The sequence below is a fragment of the Hippocampus bargibanti genome, linkage group LG15 (assembly GCF_051943395.1).
Source record: "Hippocampus bargibanti isolate YZ-2025 linkage group LG15, ASM5194339v1, whole genome shotgun sequence".
NCBI lineage: Eukaryota > Metazoa > Chordata > Actinopteri > Syngnathiformes > Syngnathidae > Hippocampus > Hippocampus bargibanti.
This window is the reverse complement of record NC_142748.1, coordinates 10947904-10964831: the sequence shown is the minus strand read 5'-3', so window position 1 is coordinate 10964831 and position 16928 is coordinate 10947904. Positions and strand designations below refer to the sequence as shown.

Sequence of the window (16928 nt, the reverse complement as noted above, 5' to 3'; positions counted from 1 at the left end):
AAAGCATAGCAAAAATGCTTGTCCACTGAGAGTCAGTAGCCATTTTGGTTACATTGTTTATTGATGCCACTTATACTGTCCTAACTGTTGTGGCTTAAATAACGTCAGTGCAGACAGGATTCCGATTTTGCAAATCCACTCACGGTCGCGACATGTATAACCGGACATGACGCATTGGCAAACTATGAAGTTTTGTTTGGGGAAAGAAAAACAAACAAAACAAAACGGTGGTTCCGGGCCTCGTTGTTCACTTCCTTCTGCCGCCGCCGTTTGCCAGGATCATCACCAGCCTGGTGAAGATGTTCAGCGTGTCCATGTAAATGCCCATACAGCTGGTCAGACAGACAGAGAGAGAAACTACCGTTGGCTTCCTTTTGCATCAATTCAAGACGTTGAACAAACGGTAGCCAATAATGGTCGGTCCAGGACTCACGCGTTAATGGGGTCGTATTTTTGCACGCCGTACAGCGGATGCGTCTCGGCCCTCTTGATGACCTTCTGCGTGTCGTAGAGCAGGAACGCGCTGAAGAGGACCAGGCCGCCGTAGATGGCCACCGAGTACAAGCCGGCTCCCAAGGCCGAGGTGGGCGGCAGGAACATGGAGCCTGCAGACCGAGGCGCACGTCACCTCCCCGTTCCATTTCCGCCGTCGATTTGCGCTCACCGAGAGAGGAAGCGAAGACCACCCCGAAGCCGACGGCCAGGGGTCCGCCCATGTTGAGGAACTTCTCGCTGGGGGCGCACGCGGCCACGGCGGACAGGCCGCCCACGATGCCCGCCGTGTACCAGGCGGCCCGCATCATCAGCGGTCCTCCCAGGAGAGCGAGGGGGGCCACCACGGCGCCCATCACGCCTAGGATGTGGAAACAGACATCGTACACGTTCATTATGTCTCCATTTCTAATTTTTGGGGGGTCAGATTTGTCGAAAAATGAGTTGGAGAGCCCTCCTGCCGAAGACTCTACATGAGCGCCCTCTAGCGGTCCAAGCGCGTACCCGCATGCAGCATCCAGGCCAGGTGCTTGGGCACCGGGCTGCGCTCGTACGAGATGGACCGAACCAACATGCCCGCGCCGATCATGGCGGCAAACGTCGCTCCGATAGCCTGAGAGAAGAAGAAACAAAGTCGCGGGGTCTCTTGAGGCTGACGTGACGGCGACCCTCACCATCCAGGAGCCTCTCATCATGAGTCCCATGAGCGCCGGGTTTCTGCTCACGGCCACCGCCGACAGAGCCGTCAGCCCCACGCTGCCCGCAAAGTACGTATAAGTGGAGTGGATTCTGTCCTTCACGTACTGAGGCCAGATCCTGTTGGCAAGAAGGGTGGGTCCGGAACCACAACAGGTAGACACTTGCATATACAGGTAACATCCGACTTGCAACAGAGTTCCGTTCCGACCAAACGGTCGGAAGTCAAAACACATTCAAAATGTTGACTCGAGACTCGGAGGCTAAATGACTGGCAACCCCCCCCCCCCCCCCCCCCCCCTCTGTTGCCATCACGCGGTCGATTGCTGTGCGAGTCAGATGCTGGTCGGCTGGCCAAAATTGTCGTACCCGTTGCGTAAAAATAGGGTCTGGAGAACGTGGTCGTAATTCGAACCGGTCGTAAGTAGGATGACACCTGTACATTATACAGTGGAGTGGAGTCATAAGTAAGTGAAGGTGAAATCAAAGTCGTACAGGTTGGACTCACATTGCTTTCTCAATGGCGCCAATCTCATTGGACATCCCCGTGCCGTAGTAGCATAAAGCTCCAAGGCCCACCGCAGCGCCTCCGGCGACAATCATTCTTCCCATGCTGTCAACTGACAACATTTTCACATTATAATCATAATAATAATAATACATGTCATTGCATTTCTAAGCGCCTTTCAAAACTCTCAAGGTCACTTTACAGTCACACGATCAGTTTTTCTGTGGGTGAGCAGCGGCAGCCACAAATCGATGGAAAGATAGCTAGCTAGCTAATAGATAGCCAATGGCTAGCTAGCTAGAAAGATAGCCAGCTATATACCTAATAGATATATAGCTAGCTAGCCAGCTAATAGATAGCAAATAGATAGCTAGCTTTTAGTCCTTTTCATCCAAACGTCAAGTAGACTCTTGGAAATCCCGATGAAAACCAGGACTTGATTGCTCCGCGGCTACGCTAGCAACTGTCATTCAGAAACGGTGGACTTGAACCACATTGTGCAGATGTTTCCTCTCGATCCTCTGCACCCAGAAACATGTCTACTCTCTCTTGAAGGTTCCTGGTTACCATGGCGATATTGGAATGAAAGGATGATATTTCAGTTCTTTTTAACACTTTTTTTGGGGGGGGCGTCAATAGGTAGACTTACTTTTTAACGCAGTGCCTGTGGCTGGCTCGAAAGCCGCCTCCTTGAGTTGATCTCTGGTCGTCCTCGCCCGCCGGAAACCAAATCTGGCCTTTGAGGAAAAGCCCTAAAAAAAGCAAAGCGGTTTGTGCAGAAAACTCAATTGGGACGGTTGAGAAAAGACACCCTTTGACCGTTTGAAAGGCGAATTGTGCTATTAGAAGGCCTTCTCGTGTCCACGGGGTTGAAAACGGGGCTACATCCCGCTGATGTTAACATTGCCTTTCCGTCGTTGAGGGTTACAAGCCAAGTACCTTCCCCGGATTGAAGAGGGTCTGGCGTGGCTTCAGGTTGAGCGCGGATGACCTCAGGGTCAGCGCGGGGCGGAGCCCGGCGGCGAGCGAGGGGACGCTGCTCCTCAGGCACGTCAACCTTGCCACGAGCATTCTCTCGGTTGTGTCTCAGCCTGGAACGACATGGATCGATCACATCATCAACAAAACGACAGTTGAAGCTTCGGCTAACGCTAATTTAGCCGACGTTCATTTGCCTAACAGACCTTGCGTTGACTGCCGATATCACTTTCACATTCATTTTCATTGTCAAGACGCGGTCTGAATATATCGACCGAGTGGTAATTTTACTTATTATTTCACTTATTCGTGACATATTTAAGGCGCTGAGTGAGTGTTACCTGCTGTAAAGTGCGAAGTTGCTCAGATCGACAAGACGCTTATCCAGAATGATCATGCGCGAACTTCTGACGCAATTGTTTTGAAGGCATCCGGAATGTATCTGACGTCATCGCAAAGCGACGGCGTCGTTGGGAAATGTAGTGCGATTAAATGAAGACGTTTTACCATCTCGTTCATACAAACTCAAATATTGTGTGCTCTTATTACACTACCGGCTCTTGAAAAACGCACAAGTTACATAAATATTCTTCAACGGATTTTACCGGGCCGAATTTTGTCCCTTGTAGGTTTTTTATAATAATGTGATAACGTGAGCGGGGCTTGCGACCATTGCCAAAGCATGAAAACCACAACCGTTTAATGACACTAAATCGGTTCTATTGATTTGTGAATGCGAAAGTGTTTAAGAATGAATGACTCTGTGTCTTTGTGTTGTCATATTATTTATTTCTTTATTTGTTGTTTTGACTTGAAGATGGCGCCGCGAGAGTTCTACTTCTACTTCTTTCTCTTCCTTTCATAACTTTGCTGCTTTGAAATGTCAATTTGTCCACTGCGAGACTAATGAAGGCAAATCCAATCCAATCCAACCGCTAGAGGGAGCCAATCGGCGTTCGTTGCGACGCTGCCCCAATGCGTATTAAACGGCTCTCACACATTTAAGACATGCATTGTGACACGTTCTGTTAATGTTCATTTTTAATAAGCACGATCGCCTTGGTGACATGTTGACGTGTTCATTCATTCTTTTTTTTGACTCATTCATCAATCGATGGGAGGTCTTTTGATGACGTCATCCACCCAGAGCCAAACACTCGGTCCCCAAACTTTTTTTGGTCAGTCGGACAGTCTGAGCTGCAGCAACTTCATTGGGAAAAACGAAGACCCCCCCTTAAATGCCCCCCATTGGAGCCCGACGATGTTTTTTTGGGGGGTGCTTGTCTGCGCGTATGAAGAAAATCATGGACTTCATAATCCGAGTTGGATGTTCTGAATTTGAAGGATTAAACAGCGTGGCCATTTGTGTATGAGGGGACACCTGAACAAGTGGTCAGAATGAACAATTGAGCACTATCAAAGCGGAGTGAAATACGGTAAGGAGCTCACAACGGAGAGGGAGTGATTCTTTATCTGTGCGCTCATCCCATTTCTTCATTTATTGACTTGATTTGATGGAACCAATTATAAAGCAAAAAATGTCCAGTCGCAGTCATACTTTACATATGCTTTAACATGGTGTACAACAATTAATTCAATCGACCCAAAAATGGGGATGGACTTCAAATTAAAAGCCTCAAAAGATGTGTTGATCAATTAGTCAAACTGGAACAAAAATGGACATGACATCATCAAATGAATGTTGCATTATCCTAAAGATCGATGAAAACATTCAAATGGATGTACCTTTATTCGTCTCGCGGTGGAGAAACTTACATTACGCAGCAGCAAAGTTCTGAAAGGAAGAGGAAAGGAAAGAAAGAAGTAGAACAACTAAATACAGGAGCCGCTGTACTCTCGCGGCGCCATCTTTTTTTTACACAGAAAATTTCAACTTTCAACATTTAGCTTTGTCGTAGACGTGCACATTCCACCGTGACGACCCCGATCCACTGGTGAAAAGGATGATTTGATCTTCTCCTCCTTCATCTATAAATATTGTGCTAAGTCTTTTCTCTTTGTCTTTTCTGTAATACCGCACGCTAGCTATCTAGCTGGCTAGCTATTAGCTATCTATTGGCCTGCTAGCTAGCTTTCTATCTATTTGTCTTACTATTCTATTTGAGTTACTTCCGGGTTGAGTCGAACGCTGGCGCGTGTGGCTGCCGCTGCTGACCCACAGTGACTGTAAAGTGAAGTCAAGGCGCTTCTGAATGAAATGATTATGATTAGAACTGCTTCATGTCACAAAGAGGGTACAGCAAGTGCTTTAGAATGAATGACTCTCTGCGTCTTTGACTTGAAGACGGCGCCGCAAGAGCGGCTGCTTTCCAGCAGCTCCTGTATTTTGTTTTTCCACCTCTTCCTTTCAAAGGATTAAAAAATGGTGCGCGGGACCTACTTTTTGTGAGAGCCGAGAGGAACGTGCGGTCGGTCCGGGGTCACGTCTCGGGTGGGGGCTGGCGACCGCGTGAAGAGGCCTTTTGTGGCGGTGGCATGCGGCGGGGTGGTGCGAGGCGCAGCGCAGCAAACGTGAAAACGCACGCGGGCGCCATCTTCTCGGAAATCAATTTGCCGGGATAAAAAAGAGGGCAACCGTCTCGGCTGGTCCGCAGGAGCCGGCGGGCCGCTCGGGCGACAAGATGAGGATGAAATACAGCCTGCCGGTGGTCTTGGTCGTGGCGCTGGTGATCATCGAGAAGGAGAACGACATCATCTCCAGGTGAGGCTCGGGCGTGAGCAGATGAAGGCTCTTGACGAAAGGCTCCGTCCGGCATTTCAGGGTGTCGGGGAAACTGGCGTCCAAGCGGAGCCGAGCCCGGCCCGGCCGGCGCCCGGAGAACTCCAGCGAGGAGCGGTCGCCTGCGCCGGCGGCGGCGGGTCGCGGGCAGGACATCCTGCTCCTGGCCGCCACCAGGACGGGCTCCTCCTTCGTGGGGGAGTTCTTCAACCAGCAGGCGGACGACACCTTTTACCTGTTCGAGCCGCTGTGGCACGTGGAGAAGACGCTGACGTCGGAGACGGGCGGCGCCAACGCCACGGCGAGCGGCGCCGCCTACCGCGAGGTCCTGCGCCGGCTGTTCCTGTGCGACTTCTCGCTTCTGGAGAGCTTCATCCACCCGCCGCCGCGGGACCACGTCACCGCCTCGCTCTTCCGCCGGGCGTCCAGCAGCTCGCTGTGCGGCGAGGCGGTGTGCGGACCCCCGGTCAAGGGCCTCTTTGAGCCCTACCGCTGCAGGAACCGGCGCTGCGGGCCCCTCAACCTGACGGCCGCCTCGCAGGCCTGCCTGCGGGCGCCGAACCGGGCCATCAAGTCGGTGCGGCTGCGGCGGCTGGAGAGCCTGCGGCCGCTGGCCGAAGACCCGCGCCTGCGCCTCAAGTTCATCCAGCTGGTGCGGGACCCCCGCGCCGTGCTGGCCTCCCGCATGGTGGCCTTCGCCGCCAAGTACGCCGACTGGAAGCGCTGGGCCGAGAGCGGCGCGGCGGCGGCGCCGCCCGAGCCCGAGGTGGGCAAGCTGAAGAGCGACTGCGACAGCGTCCGGGCCTCGGCGCGGGTGGGCCTGGCGGGTCCGGCGTGGCTGCGCGGACGCTACCTGCTGGTGCGCTACGAGGACGTGGCCCGCTTCCCCGTCAGGAAGGCGGCCGAGATGTACGCCTTCGCCGGCATGGCGCTGCCGCCGCCCGTGCGGGCCTGGATCCGCCGCAGTACCCGGGCCTCCCGGGAGGGCGGCGGCCTTTACTCCACGCGCAAAAACTCCAGCCAGCAGGTGGACAAGTGGCGCTATCGATTGCCCTTCCCCATGGTCCGGCTGGTCCAGGAGGTCTGCGGACCGACCCTGCAGCTCTTTGGCTACAAAGCCGTCACCAGCGAGCGGATGCTCACCGACAAGTCCGTTAGCTTGATACAAGACTTTTGGTAGGTCCCCCGGACGGACGCCGACTCCTATTTTATTTATTCCGCCCCCGATTGATACTGAAAGGACAACAACACGATCGTTTCCAAGCGCCTTTTTCCAAACTCTCAAGGATACTTTCCCGTCACGGTATAACGTACCTTTTTTACCTTTTGTAGCGTCATCAATGTTAGCTTCTTTTGAATCTTTCCACTTTGGAAAATGCACGACCTTATAACGCTCGGCAAAGTCCGGATGCACGAAGCAGGCTTCCGATTGGCCGCCGTGCCCAGTATGCAAATTGCCAAACGAACCGATATTCCCAAAGCAAACGTTTGATTTGAAAAAAAAAAATTGTCGTTTCTTCTTTTCTTGAAGAAGTTGTTGTCCACCCGGACGGAGACGTTTTCTAAGTTGTCCGCCCCACGTAAAAGTTGCCCGGGCGTCCGTTTCAGACACCGCTCCTATTTATTCCGCCCCCTTTTGATACTTGAAGCGACTTTGACTCGATAGTCTGCCATCTCCTGTCCCACGTCAATCCGCTTCAATTCCGAGCCGCGACCAGATTGAAACGCAAGCTGGGCCTGCAAAAAGCTGCCTTCGGGAAAGTGGACGTTTGGCGCCGCTTCAATTTCTGAGCAAACGAAAGCGAAAAGTTTAGGGCGGACGGTGTTGGAGCTGCCTGCGGGCGGGAACCTCAAGCTTTTCCATCTGCCGAGTGGTTTTTTGTGGAAATAAACACCCAACGCCCGTCGGGTTGCCGTTTCCGTTGCTGTCCAAAGGCAAACGTGGCGGCGGGCCATCTGGCCCACTTTGTGCGGCGAAGGAAGGGCCTCCGCCCAAGCGCGCTCTGTGTTTAGCGCTATTTCCGTCACCCAAGGTTGCAATTAGCCCGCCCGATTTGACATATCGTGCGGTCAAACCCGGGTCGTTTTGACCCGCCCTGTCGCACGTCCACCCTATCTTTTCCGACGACTCACTCCACAGTGACTCATCGGCTTCGAGACGCTACCAAGATCAAATAAAAGCCTTCACCCGTCCGACATCCACAAATAAAAAGGGAAGCTCAAGTGACCCCGCCCCTTTTGCTCGCTCACCACATCAAGCCGTTAGCTTCAAACAGCTGACGACGACGCCGCCGCGCAGTCATTGCGGGAAGGCTACGACGAAAGATGAAGAAACCTCGCTAGCGTTGTTTTCGGCTAAAAAGAGGAACTGCCGCTCGTTTCCTCTTCCCACGCTCACAAACGAGCACTTGCGTTAGCGACGCATGAAAGGACGTCTCCATAGCGACGACGCCGTCCGTCATTTTGGGCACACGGGTTCACTTTTCTGTGACATCACGTCCAATCACTCAATCAATAAAATCATCATCATCATCATAATAATCAGTTGCTTTATTGCTGTAATGACGACCTAATTTTATTATAATATATAATCATAATAATAATAGATTTCATTTCCAAGCGCCTTTCAAAACTCAAGGTCACTTTACAAGTCACAAGTTTTTTTTTCTGTGGGTGAGCAGCGGCAGCCACACGCGCAATAGATTGAAAGCTAATAGCGAGCTAACAGATAGCCAGCTTGATAGCTATCTAGCTAGATAGCTAATAGATAGCTAGCTAGATAGCCAGCTAGCCAACTAGATAGCCAGATAGCTACTAGACACCATATACATAGATAGCTAGGTAGCCAGCTAGATAGCCATCGAGATAGGTAGATAGCTAACCAGATAAATAGATGCATCAGTCCCATCGATGGCGGCTTGATGTATTTATTTAGCCTTTGGCTAGCTCGGTATATCTTTTTATCTATATTGAAATTGTAGTTTTCAGCGTTGGCCGTTAGCAAAAGTGTGGACTGGAAAGGCGCGGCCAGAGGCGTCCAAGCCACAATGTCCCGTTTCCGCCATCAGCGTGACACCGTCTCGTCTTGTGACTATTATGATTCTTAAAAAAGGCCGGCCGGCAAACGTCAACAAATGGTCCGAAACCACTCCAAGTGACACGGCAACATGTGAAAGAGCCGCCATTTTGTGCCTTCTTCGAGAAGCGACAGTCTTTGCTGTCTTCAATGCCTCCTTTTGTGGGTGTCGGACTCCCCCCGCCTCCATTTTGAGACATTGAATGGACGTTTGCCATTTTGGCTCTTCTCCAAGCAACTTAAAATCTAGTTTGTCCCTCTTGTTTTTTTTCTTCTCCATCCTTTAAAGTGCGGGAGGGTGCATCGGGAAATGGAGGTAACGTGTTGATCCAGTTGACATAAAGCCGCTGCATAAACAGCAGCAGCAGGCCAACGCCTTCGCCAAGCCAATGTTTCTTGCCAGCTCGCTGGCCTTCCACTATCTGCTGCACGTCACGTGTACTGTCCAGTCAAGGCATTCCAGGCAATTCCAGGGAGACGCAATTACCGCTCTGCTTAAAAACAAACACCCCCCAGCCCCCCCCCCTCACAGACTTGAAAGTGAAGCTCACTTACGCTGTGAATCTTTCCATCGTTGGACGTCGCCTCCTTATTGTCTGATTTTAGTGGAGAACCAAGATGGCCGCTCAGCTGGGAAAATGAAAAAATGACATGTATAAATATCCTAAGAGCGCGTGCGAGTGTGATACGACCCCCGACCCCCCCGCTAGCAATTAGCAGGCGGAGACGCCTTGGTGCCCAGTTGGAATGTTCAAAGGCATCCAAAGGGAAGGAAGGAGCTTTCCACATCCTCCCAAAACCACTCGCTACTTTTCACGCTCCATTTTTAACTTTTTTGGACGACATTTTCTTGAATGTTACTCTTACGAATGCAGCAACGTCAGCCATATTCCAAATGTTAATAATTCAAAAGCAAAGATCATTCCTCCAACATGCTAATAGCTAATTTCCAGATGTTTTGGTTGTCCTGTTCTAATATTGATGCAAAAACTTTTTTTTTATGATTATTATCAAGCTGTCACTTTCCCGAGCCGAAGATCAAAGTAAAATGGCTCCATTTTTAATCACTTTTAGGGCACGATTCATAATTCAAGCGTCTCTGACTGTGCAGTGTCACTTGTTTATCGCCAGAGGGCGGCAGAACACAACTACAGACGTAAGGGGGAAGACTGACGACGTCTCGTCGAAAGAAGAAGACAATTTCAGATTGCGATTATGATGATTGTTTTTACAATAACTATTTCAATGTGTTAATTATTTTGGACAATTGTTTGTGAAGAACAACTGCGATATATACATATAAAAAGTAAAAAAAAAACATTTGACTCACACGGAGGCCGAGCAGAGCAAAGGTCAAATGGGTCAAATGTCGCATTTCTGCCACGGGGGCGCCGAATCCGATGCAGTGCAAAGTCAAATCTGGGTCAGGAAAAACAAACATAAAAAAAGAACCATTTCAATTTCATTGAAATATATCAAATATACGTGTTTAAATACGTACATCCAAGTGGAATGAATGAAATGGATGAAGAACTAACTGTCAACATCGCGCAGTCCAAAGTTAAATACAACTGAAAATAAAAAGTTATTGTCGTGCACTCAAACTGAATCCCATTTGCGGATACTGGGGGGGGGTCACAGAGAGCGCAGAGAGGACCCCCCCCCCCCAGACCCCCGCTGGTCCTAACAGCTTTAATACTTGTAATTATCTCTTGCTGGGGGAGCCTGGAAATTGGATTAGCCTTGGTGAGTGTCAGCTGAACGAATTACCGCCATCTCCGCACACTGATAAAGTGCAGCGGGTGGTGGGCGGGGCCACGGGATTTGGATTGAGCCTTAGCATCCACGGCTTCCTTGTGGGAAAAAAAAAGCCATTTTCCACGCGGTGGCAGCGGCGGTATCTGGCCCACGCATGTTTCATCTGCTTCCGCTCTCCCGGAAAGGCAATTGCCGCCGGCGTTATCGCCCCCCCCCCAACCCCCCACCGAACCCCCTGAACGGCGGTGACAAGTTTGGCAGGTCAGGCCATGTTTTGGCGACGCTACGCCTTCACTCTTCTTAGCAAAAGTCGCAAATGTGAAGGCAAAAAGCACCTCAACTAAGATGAACTAAAGAGATGCACGCGCCCCCCCCCCTCCCCCACCCGGCGGGGGCCATTAAAGACCCTCATTTTATTTGGAATGGCGCCAATGTTAGCACTTTTTTTGTTTGTTTGTCGATTTGTGGGTTCCCGCTGTGCCGCGGCGACAACGGAGGGCAAACGAGAACCCCCCCCCCCCCCCCTCGCCTTCAATCCACTTGCCGTTCCTTTAACCCCCCACCGAGGACAATCCTGGAAGGTAGATAAAAAGAACAACAAAAGATAATTAAATGGGGGTTTGATGGAGGGGGGGGGGGCAGTCGGGGTGGGATTTGCGCTGGGTTTTGGGCCTTCAAACGTTTCCACTCTGGCATTTGGGCCATCTTATCGCCATAAAAGATGCTCGCTCGCTCTCTCTCATTTGCATGTGTCCAAATTGACTGGTCCCTTAACGTTGACGAGGGGATTACGGCTTTATCGGCGGGACGCGCCCTGTTGACAAAATGTGAAACGAGAAGAGCGTCGTGGCTGACGTGGACGCACATGGGCGGCCATTCCCACTCGGCGGGATTTAATATTCATTGCTTTTGCAGCTTGGTTGCTTTTCGGGCGCTATCACCCTTATCCGCCCTCCTCCCGAGCCCGCCCACTCGCGCGCCCGCCGATAGCGCTCCCCCCCAAAGCTCCCCCTTCGCCCCCATCACTCTCCCTCGTCCTTGTTTTCGATCTTCAAACGCGCCTCGGTATAATGACTCCAAATCAGGGATGAAGGTGAGTGATCACAACGCGGACCACCCATCCCAGCTGGCCTTTTTACTCCGTGCCCCCCCCCCCGACACCCCCACCTGGAGTGAGCGTGAGCAAGAGAGGGCCAGAAAAAAAGATGCACAGGATCAACTTGAAAACATGAATAATAATAATTCATTTAAATTATTTCCTGCCAGACGTTCACTCAACCCGGAAGTAACTCAAATAGATAGAAAGCTAGCTCGATAGCTAATAGATAGCTAACTACCTAGATAGATAGCAAACAGATAGCTAGGTAGATAGCTAATAGATAGCAACACGAGCCAGCGTTGACTCAACCTGGACTAACTCAAATGGGCTAGAAAGTTAGCTAGCTAATAGATAGCTAACCAGATAGCTAATACATAGCAAATAGCTAGCTAGGTAGGTAGATAGCTAATAGATAGCAACACGAGCCAGCGTTGACTCAACCTGGACTAACTCAAATGGGCTAGAAAGTTAGCTAGCTAAGAGATAACTAATAGATAGTTTGCTAACTATGAGGCGGTTGGGCCTAAACAGTGCACACACACAATATGGGGAAGCGGGTGACGGGTCGGGGGGTCATTTGCTTTGGGGTACTAATTACACGTTTGGAGGAGGAGCGGCGGTTATTTTCCACAAATCGCCCCGCAAGCGCCGTTCGGTTATTGGGCCCGACGCCATGATAGCAGTTGAAAGCAAGATGGCGGCAAAGTTTGTTGGTTCAAGTTTGTGGCTTTAACGGGCGTGCAAGAATGAAAAAGTGGGATGGTGGAAGTGGGCGGACGGGGGGCACCTTGCGCTGGCATCCTCTCACATCATAACTTCCTAATGGCTTGTTTGGGTGATTGACGCCAATCAAACATCTGCTGCCCAATGCGCACCTGCCGACGTCCGACTGACCTCCATATTGGAGGGGGCAAGAGGGGGGCACTTTTACGAGGTGGTGGAGGTGTGCCCCCTTCACGGCGGCAAGAAAAAATGTTTCGCTAGGGAACAGAGCCAGAATTTTATTTAATTTATTTATTTCTCCTCCAAATGGATGGCAATTTCCCGCCATTTAGCACCTGAAGGTAATTAGCTTGAAGAGATTGCGGAGTGAGAAACCCGTTCACGCCACATTAACTCTCGTGCATTCTCCACTTGCGCCAAATTAATAGCAAAGATTAAAGTTTAAAGACAGCAAATGCCATTAGCGCCCCCCCCCCACCCCCTGTGCGCCTTTTTTTTTTTAACGACAAGTCTGGCGCTTTGCGTTACGTACGACAGCGCGGTGATAAGCGACGCAGATGAGAGCCAGGAAAAGCTCCCTGGGCCCGGGCGGACATTTTTCATCACCCGCTGACGCGCCATCAGGCGTGTTTCAACAAACATTTTCGTGGGCAGAAAATTCCACGAGTCCTCAATTCACCACATCGTATCGACAACCCGCTCTCCCGTTTCTTTATATCTATACATTATTATTATATTATATGTATTATTATTATTAGTAAATCAAAAACCATCATTGAACAAATCTAGCCAGCTATCTAGCTCGCTATTTGCTGTCTATTAGCTATTTAACTAACTAGCTGGCCATCTAGCTAGCTATCTATTAGCTATCTAGCTAGATAGCTAGCTATTAACTAGTTAGCTAGCTTTCTATCTATTTGACTTGCTTCCAGGTTGAGTGAACGCTGGCGCGTGTTATTATGACTTACTGCTCACTGCTTTGCCTCCACGCGGAATGGGTGGAAAAGCATTTGAGCAGCAATGCTTTGGAGCGCCACCAGAGGGAGCCGGCGCCCCATTCCTACTCGGTGACTGCACACTGACGATCCCCAATGGCGGACCTCCGGCGTTTCATTGAATGACACGGATGGAATTGATTGTGAAAAAGTTGCTCCCTGAAGTGTTGTTGTTGTTGCCGTGGGATACGAGGCATCTTTGCGCCATTATTGATGATTTCACGAGGGCGCGTTTGGACTGTTTGGACGAGTTGCTCTTCTTTTTGTCACCGCTTGCTGCAAAGGTTGGGTCTTTTATTTTCATCGAAAGGGCAGCGGCGACGTTCGCAAGACGCTGATGTGACAAAATGCGACCCAGAAATGGAACTTTAACTTTATCTGGGGGAGAAAAATGGCCGTCGAATCCTCCCCAGAGACGGAGAGGGGGAAAAAAAAAGGCGTGATTGGACATGTGCACGCTTGAGTGCATTTTGAACTCTCCACTTGACAGTGATGAATGTTACAATATGCTAAATGCACGGCGCCGTCACGTTTCTATTCCGGCGCCGTGCACGAGACTACAGAACAAGACGAGTGCGGGAAGTTTTCGATGGCGGACAAAAAACGCTATGAGGCGACTGACCTCGTGGCGCAATTAGCTGCGGAAGGCGTCGTATAATGAGGTGGGGCCACAGGGCGCCGCCGCCGCCATCATGTCAACGATGCCGTTTTATGACCTTGATACCCACATCGACGCCGCGGCGCTCGTCTAAATACAATGACAACGCTGACTGCACACTTAAGTGCCTTGGCGGATGTTGTCACGGGGAGCCATTTTATTTTTTTTGGGGGGGTGCAAGTCTCGGCATGTCAAACACCGTGAACGGTGAGTGCATCGGTGAAGCAGATGTCGCTTCTTTGCTTTTATGACCCACCACCACCAACGCTGCAGCGGAGGAGCATAAACTTGCGGCCCGCCGGCCAATCGGAAGCTCCACCGGAGCTGCGGGGTCGGCCATTTTTCTCGATGGCGGCCATGTTAGGAGGGGCAAAAACATCAAAGTCATCGCAATGCAGCGCAAACGCCATGACAAATATCGTGGCGACGTTCGCTTAGCAGCTTGACCTTTTTGAGAAAAATCACAGGGGGGGGGCTAATGGTACATCAACTTGGCAGCGGTGATCAACTTGACCCCCCCCCCCCCCCCACCCCGCCCCCTTCAATCCGGCCCCATTAGACCTTGTGGATTAAAACGGCCATTTTGTTTGCTTTCATTTTACCAACCATTTTCAGCCATGGAAGAGGGCGGGGGGCAACATTTGGGCCATTCCTCATCATTTTTGGGTCTCATTGACTATCCCCCCCCCCCCCCCCAAGAAGATATGAAGCATTCAGAGCTCATTTACATCCTTATTTTTCAATTTACTGCGGCACTCCTTTAATTTATTCCATATCATTTTTTGCTTGCGAGAGGAACATTCATCATTGCCTCTTCCCTTTAGTGCCCCCCCCCTCCCCGACACACCAACCGCCTCCCTTTAAATCAATAAAATAAAGACTTTTCCTTGCGGATTATGATCAAATAGTTTAGCCAAGGGAGGGATAGCGCTATCCTAGCACCAAGCTAACTGCCCGCCCCCTTCGCCGCTGCCCCCCCCCTTTTTTTTTAATGGCCGACATCGAAAGGGGAGGTTGTTCTCAAAATGTAACTCTCCTTTACAAATTGATTGACACTTGAGCGGCCCACAAGGGCCAGTAGGTCAATTACGACCGGGGTCTTTTGTGGTCTTAAAATGGACGCTTGCTTTATGAAGAACATTTCCCCGTCTTATTTTTTAGTAGCGGCCTTGCTCATTACCACGGGGCGTTAATCTATATTAGATTATAACTGAGGGGGAGGGGGGTTGAAAAAAGGGTCCCTAAGAAGAGTTCAAGTGGCCGACATCAACTCTTAATGACATCATTTTTCTTCTGTCATTAAAGATATTAAAAATACATTAAGGAGGAAAAAGGACTGCTGAGTGGCGACCAATCGGCTGCTGTTTGCCCCCCCCAGATTCCCGACGGGAAAAGCACTTTTCTTTATTAATTTTTTAAAACCTATTTATAAAATGGCGGCCATTTTGGATAAAAAGATGGCCGCTCGGATTTTGCACAAAATGGAAGTTGAAATTGAAAAGTGATTTCCAGCCCCCAAGATAGAAAATGGAAAGGATGAGTGCTAATGGCGCCGCGCGACGGGACACCGCCGGCCAGGGCGATGGGATACTGATGTGAATTAGAGTCAAAGGGGGCGGTGGAGGAAACAATGTCACATCCAGCGCTAAAATGACATCCCCTGCCATGACAGCTAATAATCATCACAGAGGGGGGGGCAGCCATATCAATTCTGTCTTTTGCTTAATACTCATCTCTCTTGGGGAGACTTTGCCATAATAATAATAATAATAATATTCATATTTTAAACATTGCTGCAAAAACATGTTAACTCATTGACTGCCAGACAATGTGTCCACGCCAGTGCCAGGGTTTTTGTCATTGTCACTCCAATTGCAGGACCCACAGAATATTGACTTTTAGGATTATTTAAAAAAATCAATACAGTGTATGAAACTTTAGACTTACTTCTTTCATCAGAAAAAAAAGAGTTAATTCCTAAGTTATATGGGTCTGGAGTTATCTGAGCTTGAAATGGGGGCGGCTATGGAAAATACAATGCTATACATACATACGGTGATACCTCAGCTTACGAACTTAATTGGTTGCCAGAAAGTGCGTGTAAGGCGAAAGGTTTGTCTTCCAAACATTTATTTCCCATAAGAAACCATTAAAATGAGAATAATCCGTTCCCAGGTGCCCATAAAACATCGTTTTTTGGGTTTAGATAGCGTTTTAACAATAGCTGAAGCTCACAACAAAGCGCTAACATGGGAAAAATGGAAATGTTGCCCCCTAGTGGAAAAGACAAAACATTGCCAGAGGTCTGAACAGTGCTTTATCGTTACCCAAGCGAGAAAAAACAAATTCGGTAATGGCGCTCTATGTCATATTTGCAATTCCCGAATAAATTTGTGAATGGGAGTGAATGAGTTAAGAATGGGGGAAATTTTTGATGAAAAAAGCGGGGGCGGGGCATCATTTTCCTAGAGTTTTTCCAGGCTGACTATGTTAAATGCCCCCCCCCTATTTGGCCAGTGTGGCTGGCGCTCATCACGGAGCGGCTCCTGCTGGGATTACAAATGGGCAATCATTCGCCACGGAGAGCAAGAAAAGAGCTTGAGGGGCCCACCGGAACGTTTGCAGGAATTGTCCCTGGGGGGGGGGGGTTATTCCAAAACAAACTCTCCCCGATGGCCACTTGTGCCCAACCGCATCGAGCAACAACAACAACAACAACAACAATCTAATGGGCGCCATTTTTGATTTTTTTTCTTGCCGAATTGAGCTAACGATTTGTGATCAATCATTTTTTGGACATATCGGAAGCTGGCGGGACCCGCCGACGGGCGATTTGGTCACATGTCACGGCAGGATAACGTCGCCCGGCCATATGGGGAACAGAAGGACGTCCCGCCGGCTTCTTTTAGGGCGTTGTCGGGCGAGGTGGGGGGTCACCGCTGCGAGTTTGTCCTTTTTAGCATAACAAGTGAGGAATGAGGGGCCACGCCATTGATGCGCTCGACGTAAGGAGTCGGAGATTGATGGCCTTTTCAACTAAAGTCAACACGGCAAACGAGCGAGCGCCGCGTCGTGTCGTGTTCATCAAATCAACATGATGTCAGCGGGGGGGCTCCGTGTCACGCTCGCATCCGTCTTCCGGGACGCACAATCAAGCCATCAAAAAACGACAAAATAAATACAAATGCAAGTCGCCCCCCCCCCA

General features: G+C 50.0%; 3 protein-coding genes across 4 annotated transcripts in view; 1 reads left to right on the top strand and 2 right to left on the bottom strand.

The window, feature by feature from the left end:
- Window positions 1–38: 38 nt before the first annotated feature.
- ghitm (growth hormone inducible transmembrane protein) lies at window positions 39–3106 on the bottom strand. Its single transcript, XM_089015267.1, has 9 exons — window positions 3016–3106; window positions 2636–2787; window positions 2346–2448; window positions 1697–1808; window positions 1167–1308; window positions 997–1105; window positions 665–853; window positions 434–605; window positions 39–332 (listed from the first exon to the last, which is right to left on the bottom strand). The coding sequence occupies exons 2-9, from the start codon at window positions 2765–2767 to the stop codon at window positions 248–250; spliced, it is 1044 nt and encodes a 347-aa protein (XP_088871393.1). The 5' UTR covers window positions 2768–2787; window positions 3016–3106; the 3' UTR covers window positions 39–247.
- A 335-nt stretch (window positions 3107–3441) lies between these two features.
- chst3b (carbohydrate sulfotransferase 3b) lies at window positions 3442–6937 on the top strand. Its single transcript, XM_089015563.1, has 3 exons — window positions 3442–4110; window positions 5290–5396; window positions 5457–6937. Exons 2-3 carry the CDS (start codon window positions 5317–5319, stop codon window positions 6592–6594), a joined length of 1218 nt encoding a protein of 405 aa, XP_088871689.1. The 5' UTR covers window positions 3442–4110; window positions 5290–5316; the 3' UTR covers window positions 6595–6937.
- Window positions 4142–16928, bottom strand: part of fbxl15 (F-box and leucine rich repeat protein 15) — a 48073-nt gene continuing 35286 nt past the window's right edge. The window contains exons 6-8 of one of the 2 annotated variants that reach the window (XM_089015574.1): window positions 9821–9909; window positions 9046–9120; window positions 4142–4469 (exon numbers count right to left, since the gene is read on the bottom strand). In XM_089015574.1, the coding sequence (XP_088871700.1) occupies window positions 4452–4469; window positions 9046–9120; window positions 9821–9909 (182 nt within the window). In that variant the 3' untranslated portion in view covers window positions 4142–4451. Of the gene's footprint in view, window positions 4470–7083; window positions 8932–9045; window positions 9121–9820; window positions 9910–16928 lie in introns of those variants that run through there. The other variant, XM_089015575.1, reaches the window with a different exon arrangement.